We start from the raw sequence: 10,183 nt of genomic DNA, 5'->3' as shown, positions 1-10,183 counted from the left end.
ATTTGAGATTGCATTATTTCATAAGTTCTTTTTTTTTTTTGGATAAACTTTCATAAGTTCTTTTAACTTTTAATTCTTGAAAGTTTAATAATACCTTATCTAAGAGCACAAATTTTCAGTACTTAGTGATTGGTGCGGGCTCAACCTAGAAATGCAAAGAAATTATTCATTCATACGGAATGATTCCTCCCTCCTCTCGTAGGAAGTCTCACACCTCTAGGCTTGAGCAAGACCCTGTTCCATTAGCTTAATGGGCTTTATACTCGTCCACTAGATTCTAAGCCATTGAGAACACATTGGTGGGCTCAGTAAGGATCCCTTAGCCCAAGCTCAGTTCTTTGAAACCAAATAAACCAAATGCAGGCAAAGAATTAATCAGCATCGTCCATATTAGTCCCTGCCACAAATATGGTTGGAAACATTCTTGACCACAAGCCTTGAAGCCAATGCGAGTTTTGTTGGCAGAGGTAGACTCGCAAGCCCTCCAGATTAGCACCTTAATCTAATTTGAGACCTTGGAATACCAAATATCTTTCCACAATCCTCACTTTTCGCAGTTATCTGAACATTCAAATTGGTGGGTTAAAGATCGATTTTGAGTGAAAGCCAAATGATAGGCTGATGTGATCGCATATTTTTTGTTGTGGATTAATGAAACTCTCCACACATGAACATGGTATTTGTCTTTGGAATACACAACTTATTCGAGTTTTTGGGCTGTAAAACCATTTTCCCCCCACCGTTTAGTAACTATTTAGGTAGTGCAGTGCATGGTTTCAAAGCATCTTGTCATATACCTTAGCTTGCTCATATCGATCGAGTAATAATGGCAAGTGACCTAAAGCATGTGCCTCAATGAAGCCCTCTTCTGGATGTTTATTGAATACCCATGAAACCCTATGTCTTCTACTTCTAGAATATGAGTCTCCCAAAGTTGCTTTAAAAGCTTCCATTTTAGCCGTGTCATATATTTGAGAAGGATCATGGTAAGGGTAAGTATATGATTGATACTCATTGAAGTACTATAGTTGAATAACAGGAAGCTAATACTGTTTATTACACACATGCTTTTAAAGACACTCAAACAAAATAACTTAGTTCTTGGGGAACCCAACCATAATCCTTCAAACGTAGACCTTTGTTGTTCCAAGACATTTTTAAGGAAATAATTTTGTTTGTGTTTGGGCTTATAAGCTATTTTTTTGCTTTTTAGCTCCTATGTGTATTAACTTTTTAAAATTTTATTTTTATTACTTTTTTTTCTTTACTTTTTTAGAGTAAAATTATACTTTAGCATATGTTTAACAAAAAGCTAAATAATATGTTCCCAAATAAACACATAAAAAAAAGTTAAAGTTATTAAGTTTGTTGTTTTCAAATTCTTAAATGTTAAAATTTTATTATTCAAACATAATTATTCAATATTTTATCCTAACGAAACATTTATCATAGACATGGGGATTAAAAAAAAAATTCCCTAAGATGGGACCAATTCTAACTACCACATATCTTTGAAGTAGCTTTAATACCATAAAAAGCTATGAGAAAAGTCTAGTAATATTAAAATTGATATTATTTGTTTGCCTTCTCAATTATCTTTCTTGAGGTTCACAATCACATATTTTTTAGATATTGTCTAAATCATGGAACTCTTATTATTATTGTTTGTTTTAAGTTTTTAAATTTCATATATAACGTGTTATAGACCTTGTTTTCACATTATAAGAGAACTTGTTTATCCTGTGTTATAGAACTTGTTTTCATGTTATAAGAGAGCTTGTTTATCTTTGAACTTATAGACGGAGTTTGGATATATTGTTGACTGTGTCGATATCAATAAACAATTGGCTTTTGACCATCCTTTGTTGAAAGATCACAAGATCCAGGTACTTGAGCAGTAATCAAAACTTTTTATTCCTTTATTTATATATAGCAATAAACAATACTTTTTTTTTTTTTTTTTTTGTATTTTTCTTTTCCAGTTGCTTTAGAAATTGTAGTAGTTTATACTATTTGAACTACAAATTATCATAGTGATTACAATGTCACCCATGCTTCGTCATGTTAACAAATTTCTATTTGACTAGGGCTTATCATCTGAATGATTAATTAAGCAAATCAATCGTATAGAAATTTTTTTTTTGAATTAGAATTGGATTATAGGCTATTTACATTCTAACTATAGCAAGAGATAACCAAGTTTGGTATACTTAACCACGAAAGTATGAAGACAACGATGGTCCTTATGAATCATTCACTTTTGTAAGTTTATATATTTACATTAGTTTGAGTAAGTAAATCTAATAACAAAGGACCTATCAATATAAGGAGATATATATTATAGACATAGAATGACTTAGATATAATAGAATGACAAAATAGAACATATTTCGACCGATTATTTTTAACTTGTTGAGAATTCATAATTCACCTCAAAGTTTTAGGACTAAGATTTTTGTTGTTGTTGTTGTTGTTTTTTTTTTTTTTTTTTTTTTTTTTTGGCAATTAATGGATAGTGGTGGAAGAAGAAGTGAGGTTTGAACTACAAACATAAAATATCATAAAGGATGTAATTATCATAAGTATATCACTTATTATTATTATTATTATGCAAATAAAAATCTGTAATTAAGTTTGAAAACAAATAATACGTCTTTTTGGTTTAATTTGAATTTTTTCTTCTTCAGAAAAGACCTCGTTTTCCACTAAGAAGAACAAAGAGTGTAGGTCTCTTGCAAAATATGCATTCAATGATTGGTTTACTGAAAGATGATTGTCCATCGGGAACCGTTCCTATTCGCAGGACAATGAAAGAAGACCTCATAGCAATTCGGTCAATGTCAAATAACATTTATCCTCAATCAGCAGAACATCCCGGTGTTCATGTAAGTTCTTTATTATATATTTTAGGATGTAGGATGAAATCATAGCCACACTTGGTATCAATATAAACTTCACGTGATTATTTTCGCAAAAATAGAGCATTGTAATAAGATTTGTGAAAATGGTGCATTAATTAAATGAACCAAGTTTGAAATGAAGTTTGGAGTTTGATTAACTAAGCTTAAGCAAAACTAAAACTTAATATATTTATGATCCCTAAACCTAATAATATATTCAATATTTAATTATTTCAATTTAAAGAAAATTTGTGATAAGATGCACAATTTTTTCTTGTTTTAAACAACCTTGAGTTGTTTTTAGTTTTAAATATTTTGATTTTTTTTTTTTGGTTTCAATTGAGCTCCACTCTCCAACAATTCTCTCTCTAGCTCTCACTCTCCGAGTTTCTCTTCCACCCAAGGCAGTATCTTACATGCCCATTGTATGAGACTTATGTCTCATACACTAGATGCATACAAGATTTTCCCCACTATATACCTTATTTAGAAACAATACCACTACGATTGAGATGTAACTTCATAGTGACCAAGATGACACCACGACAACAGAGAAGAATCATCTTAACAAGGAATGTCAACCAAAACTTTTCCCACAAATTTGGGTTTGGTTGGTTGTTTTTCTACAATCTCTCTCTCTCTCTCTCTCTCTCTCTCTCTCTCTCTCTCTCTGTTTGTATTTTTTGTCCTTTTTGCTCGATTTACTCAAACTTGAGTTGACTATGATTGTAAGTTTGATGTTCTTGTGAGTTGCATGCCTTTTATGAGTTAGGGATGTTTTAGAAAACAAAACCTAGAAGTAAAAAAGATTGTAAGGGATGTCTCCATCAAATGAGCCCTGAGTTGAGGAAGGCCCATCCAAGCAGCAATTTAGAAGGTCTAGGCCTAGCCCAAGTCTTGCAGTCAAAGAATAAGGGCCGAAAGGAGCTATAGAGTAACTTGGGTTCCTTGTCGAGGTAAGATAAGAACCCTTCAACTGAGGATAGGGACAGCAGTATAGCCGAGGAGAAAGAGGTTTCCTAGAATACTCGCTAAGGATCCAAAAGAGACATATAGAGCCCAAAATAATGGTCACCTTCACATTAATTAGATATTCCTACTTAAAGTTAGCCACATCAAATGATGAATGACTAGCTTGAAGAGTGGAAACTCCCCAAAACATCTCCTTTTACGAATGAAAATTAGCAGGGGTGTTTCTAATGGGACAAGCATCCTTTGACATCCAACAAGATGATGCATAGCTAGAGAGGGAGGAACTGAAGGGATAAAAGGGGGCCTTCCCATGGAGGAATGGGATCTTGCATTTTAGAGAAGAAAGAGAGAGAGAGAGAAATAAAGAGAGTTTGGTAACAATAGAATGATCATTGTGTACTTCGGCAAAAGCCATTTTTAGTCAAATACAAACAAATAGTTCATCTTGATTCCTAACTACGTCTGTTCAGTCTTCCTATTGTGGATTACCTCCTTGTCTCTTACAAATTAGTTGTGTCGATTAGTTGCGTTGAGGTTGTTCTTCTTTCTTGATGTTTTTGACCCCCACAAAGATATTTCCAAAATACAAATTTCAAGGGAGAAAAACATTAAAAAAAAAATTGTGAATAAAATTCTCAAAACAATTTTTTGTTGGTTTTCAAAATTGAAAACACCAAAAATAACCCCAAAAATTGAATAATTATGGTATTTGATAGCTAATATGTATAAAGAAAGGTAGTTTCAAAGATTTGTTATGTAAAAATTGAATAAAATTTGTACGTTTTTAGACCCCTGTAAACTAGATTGTTTAACCTAATTAATTAACAAGTGAATACTTAAGTTTATTAATTAGATTTAGGTTAAAACAATAAAGTCATATTATGTAAATAATGCGGAAGTATAAAGAATACAACGATAAGATAACCTAAGAAAAGCTAACTGGTAAAAAATTTGGGGAGAATTAACCTAGCTATCCTCGAGGTAAAACAGATCTACTATGAAAAAATTAAAGTTTGTAAAATAGAACTTAGACCACTAACATCCTATTGTTACCTCGAGTAGAAAACTTACTACCATGATCCCATGATAACTCTAAATCTACGGACTACTTTTTTCTTAGGCCTTTGCAACATAAGCACCTACACTTGTGATAAAAAAACACAAACTCTCTTGTTTGTAACTCTAAGACCACCCTTGAAGGTTTAGATCATCAGCACCTTTGATGACTAGAGAATGTAGTAACTTCTACAACACCGGATCTTGAGATTCTTCAATAAATAACACCATTAGAAGATATGAGAGAGTTTTTCGGGTACAAAACTCTAGATACAAAAGAGGCACATTATTCTCTCTTTAAAAAGTTTTATAAAAACGTGCTTAGTGTTTCCTTTATATGCTAGGAGAAGTAGACCTGAAACCCTAATCCTTAATGTGCTTGAACTACTATTTGGGCTTAATTAAAATTCTACAAATATGACTTTCGATCGGTTGAGCTTGTCTTTCAATCAATCGAATCAGGCAGTTTCTGAACTCTTCTTTTTGCAGCTTACTTGTTCTTGAATCTTGACTTGAATCACCTTGAGTATTGTCTAATAATACCTATAGACTCTAGGATCTATATCTAGATAAGTTTGTTTTTACAATTTGCCAATTGTTCTAAACTTTTAGAACCTAACAAAATTAAGTCGATATACTTAGCTAAATTGATAGAGCTTGTGAACAAAGTAGGCTTGTTCAAAGAATTAATAGAAGAACCATAGGCTTGTTCTAAATGCTCAAGTTCAGATCATCTCCATAACAAAGTAAACAAACCAAGCTTGAACACTTTGTTTTACTTGTTACAACTTACAACCCCTGAATAAAATTATAACATTTTCTTACAATATATTTTATTTCTTTAATTTGGAATGTTGTTAAACAAGAGTTTCTTAAGTAGTTATTGACTTTCAGAACTTTCTTTGTACAGACTGCAATTATCCAAATGCTAGACTTACCAGATCGTAGTTACACTGGAGTTGAAGGAAACATCGCTGTCTATAATCCTGATGTTAAGCTGGGAGAAAGCTATGCAGAAATACATGTCATTAATGGCGCAGGAGATAATACGAATGCTATCATTACGGGATGGATGGTATTTTAAAATTTATACTTATTTTTTTTATTTGAAAATTTATACTTATTGATCTAGGTAAAACTATCCAATCATGAACTGCAACAAACAATGGGCATTTTCAACAATGAAAAATGTGGTCGTTATTCTTTAATGAATAAGATGTAATTTATATTGAGGAAACAATCATTTTAACGTTGGTTAGGATACTATGACCAAGAACTTAATTATGTTATTGGTTACAAAGGGTTCAAATTCTAATATTTATAATAATAAAAAATGAGTGAAATGAATTGGTAAAGGATAACGATTATCAGGAAAATTGATAATTATATACAAATTGAACAACATAGCTAGATTTTTCACAAAGAATAATTTTTGTGCTGCTTGATTCAAATAGGTTTCTCCAACCATATACAGTGGTGCTAAGTATTCTATTTTCTTTGCACATTGGACAGTAAGTTTTCTATACTTCTTTTTTCAGCCATTTAAAAATCTTCTTGAAAATTTTACGTAGCGTTACTTGTTGGGTATACATGAAAGTTTGTTGCTTTGGATACTAACAATACATTTAAAAATTACAGATTGATGGTTCTAGAACGACGGGCTGCTTCAACGTTTATTGCCCAGGATTTGTGCAAATTGACAGAAGAGTTCATCTCGGGGCACCTATAAGCAATGTATCCGTTCCTTACGGTCCTCATTTTGAGATTCCAATCTCTATTTTTAAGGTAAATATATCATCAATTATTATTAAATGTTACTTAATTTTTAATATTAACCTTATATGTATATGGTTCCATATATTCAAAAGTTGGAACAAAGTTGAAAAAGGTTCCTATAGTTGGATCATATGCTCTTGCTCTTTAATGTGACAGGAGGATGATGGCAATTGGTGGATAAATTACAACGGTATTAATGTTGGATATTATCCAGCAAATATATTTAATAATTTTACTAATCCTCAAATTGTTGGTTGGGGAGGTATCGCTGTGGTTCCTGATCCTACAACTGAAATTAGCCCACCCATGGGATCTGGAGTATTTCCTGACGGCAAGTATGAGCATTCATGTTCAATTAGATTTGTTCAGTATAGAAATAATTCAGGAATTCTAGATGGACCTTATGGTGACTATGAGAAAATCATTGATAGTCCTGGCTGTTATAGTGTAGCAGATCCTGTATATCGTGCGACCCAGGGATACAACTTCGATTTTGGTGGCCCAGGTGGAAAATGTGTCAACTGAAATATTTTGTACCAATCATCTTGCAAAGAAATTGGAATGTTACCCCTTTGGGTATGAACATTCATATCAACTAGATTGTAACTCGTGCTTACGCACAAAAACATTCAATAATAGTGGTGATGGGGTGATTTTACTTAGCTGAGTGAATGACTTATTTGACATCAAAATTATGAAAATTAAAATGAACACTTTTAATAAAAAGTTTTAATTTCAGCTAAATAAGCTAATGAATGTGAGTTGAATATATATATATATATATATATTTTTTTTTATAATAGGTAGAAAATGGGAGAGAGAGAGAGAGGTGGGGCATAAAAAAAAAAAATACAATTATGTCCATTACCACCAAATATTGTTAAGATACATGAATGTATTTAATATCTTAATTATGGCACATGCAGTATGCCCATTCAGATAACAGAAGTTACTAATAAAGTAATTGTATTTGTAAGATGGTTTAACCTAATGAACATGGATATTACTAATTTTGAAATGAAATTAATAGAATCCTAACCTAATAGCATTACAGCTAATTTCTAATTTATTAAAAAAAAAAAAAAAAAAAAAAAAAAAAAAAAAAAAAAAAAAAANGATTTTTCACAAAGAATAATTTTTGTGCTGCTTGATTCAAATAGGTTTCTCCAACCATATACAGTGGTGCTAAGTATTCTATTTTCTTTGCACATTGGACAGTAAGTTTTCTATACTTCTTTTTTCAGCCATTTAAAAATCTTCTTGAAAATTTTACGTAGCGTTACTTGTTGGGTATACATGAAAGTTTGTTGCTTTGGATACTAACAATACATTTAAAAATTACAGATTGATGGTTCTAGAACGACGGGCTGCTTCAACGTTTATTGCCCAGGATTTGTGCAAATTGACAGAAGAGTTCATCTCGGGGCACCTATAAGCAATGTATCCGTTCCTTACGGTCCTCATTTTGAGATTCCAATCTCTATTTTTAAGGTAAATATATCATCAATTATTATTAAATGTTACTTAATTTTTAATATTAACCTTATATGTATATGGTTCCATATATTCAAAAGTTGGAACAAAGTTGAAAAAGGTTCCTATAGTTGGATCATATGCTCTTGCTCTTTAATGTGACAGGAGGATGATGGCAATTGGTGGATAAATTACAACGGTATTAATGTTGGATATTATCCAGCAAATATATTTAATAATTTTACTAATCCTCAAATTGTTGGTTGGGGAGGTATCGCTGTGGTTCCTGATCCTACAACTGAAATTAGCCCACCCATGGGATCTGGAGTATTTCCTGACGGCAAGTATGAGCATTCATGTTCAATTAGATTTGTTCAGTATAGAAATAATTCAGGAATTCTAGATGGACCTTATGGTGACTATGAGAAAATCATTGATAGTCCTGGCTGTTATAGTGTAGCAGATCCTGTATATCGTGCGACCCAGGGATACAACTTCGATTTTGGTGGCCCAGGTGGAAAATGTGTCAACTGAAATATTTTGTACCAATCATCTTGCAAAGAAATTGGAATGTTACCCCTTTGGGTATGAACATTCATATCAACTAGATTGTAACTCGTGCTTACGCACAAAAACATTCAATAATAGTGGTGATGGGGTGATTTTACTTAGCTGAGTGAATGACTTATTTGACATCAAAATTATGAAAATTAAAATGAACACTTTTAATAAAAAGTTTTAATTTCAGCTAAATAAGCTAATGAATGTGAGTTGAATATATATATATATATATATATTTTTTTTTATAATAGGTAGAAAATGGGAGAGAGAGAGAGAGGTGGGGCATAAAAAAAAAAAATACAATTATGTCCATTACCACCAAATATTGTTAAGATACATGAATGTATTTAATATCTTAATTATGCACATGCAGAAAAAAAAAAAAAAAAAAAAAAAAAAGGTTGTATCATACTATGTTTCCTTCTTTTTTTTCTAGCAACCAAATTGATCTTATTGAAAAAATCAAAGAGAACTTACAGTGCAGTGGCTATTCCAGCGAAGCAGTCCGGCGATACTGGACTGGTGTAAGTGTGAGGACTTCTTGCTAACAATGGCTTGGTGCGGGGGTGGCAGCGACAGGGATTTTTGTTTTTTTTTTTTTTTTAACAGTATAAAAATAATTTTTAAAAATTTGAACTTGAAACTAGTTTTCAGATAATAATTTTTATATTTTATGTGTTTGGCTCTTACTTTTAAGAATAATTTTCAAAATACTAAAATAAAAAAATAAAAATTATTTGGGAGACCATTTCTATTTTTCAAAAATTAAAAAAAAATATTTACAAAAAGTAATATGTAGAATTTGTAGATTACTTTTTTTTTTAATAGATAATGATAAGGGAATATAGCTCATAATTTTTTTAATGATAAATTTCAAATTTGAAGTGTGAGAATTACTTTTGTGATAAAGATAAGCCTCTTAATTTAAGAAATAAAAAAATTTGGACAAATATATAGGGTCCACTATTTTCAATTTATTTATGATTGTATCATTAAAAATATTTTATGTATCCTAAAAAAAAATCCTTAGTTATTTTCAAAATCTTGTTCTAAATCAGGAAAATAGAATACAATTTTTAATAATTGTATTTAGAAAATATTATCCAAACAATAAATTCAAGTATAGACCCACTATTTAATGAATTGCGCGTATATTTTAATACTCTTACCATAATGGCTTTGATGGGTTTCATGAGAGAGATATCTTGCTGGATTAACTATGTGTTTAAATAGTTAAATTTAGAAAATATTATCCAAACAATAAATTCAAGTGTAGACCCCCTATTTAATGAATTGCGTGTATATTTTAATACTCTTTACCATACCGGCATAGATGGTTTCATGAGAGAGATATTTTGCTGGATTAGCCATGTGTTTAATTATAGTTAAATTTACTAGGTTAAGTTATTCAATTTTAATTAAGGTGGCACATCTAAGATTGTTGA

At 31.1% G+C, this 10,183-nt stretch overlaps 2 protein-coding genes across 3 annotated transcripts; both read left to right on the top strand.

The window, feature by feature from the left end:
* The first annotated feature begins 466 nt into the window (after positions 1 to 466).
* LOC111998728 (protein neprosin) lies at positions 467 to 7,364 on the top strand. Of its 2 annotated transcripts, none has more exons than XM_065781063.1 (7): positions 467 to 986; positions 1,800 to 1,886; positions 2,688 to 2,885; positions 5,839 to 6,003; positions 6,383 to 6,439; positions 6,567 to 6,713; positions 6,861 to 7,364. In XM_065781063.1, exons 1-7 carry the CDS (start codon positions 984 to 986, stop codon positions 7,227 to 7,229), a joined length of 1,026 nt encoding a protein of 341 aa, XP_065637135.1. In that variant the 5' UTR covers positions 467 to 983; the 3' UTR covers positions 7,230 to 7,364. The 2 variants fall into 2 exon arrangements, with proteins under 2 accessions (XP_065637135.1, XP_023886586.1); XM_024030818.2 differs by having other exon boundaries at positions 468 to 992.
* A 253-nt stretch (positions 7,365 to 7,617) lies between these two features.
* Positions 7,618 to 8,846, top strand: LOC136070788 (protein neprosin-like). Its single transcript, XM_065781217.1, has 4 exons — positions 7,618 to 7,629; positions 7,865 to 7,921; positions 8,049 to 8,195; positions 8,343 to 8,846. The coding sequence occupies exons 1-4, from the start codon at positions 7,618 to 7,620 to the stop codon at positions 8,709 to 8,711; spliced, it is 585 nt and encodes a 194-aa protein (XP_065637289.1). The 3' UTR covers positions 8,712 to 8,846.
* The last annotated feature ends 1,337 nt before the right edge of the window (positions 8,847 to 10,183 follow it).

This window comes from Quercus suber, unplaced genomic scaffold (assembly GCF_002906115.3).
Source record: "Quercus suber isolate HL8 unplaced genomic scaffold, Cork oak 2.0 scaffold_14, whole genome shotgun sequence".
NCBI classification, from domain to species: Eukaryota; Viridiplantae; Streptophyta; class Magnoliopsida; order Fagales; family Fagaceae; genus Quercus; species Quercus suber.
Note: the sequence above shows the minus strand (reverse complement) of the source record. Positions and strands in the feature narration are given on the sequence as shown.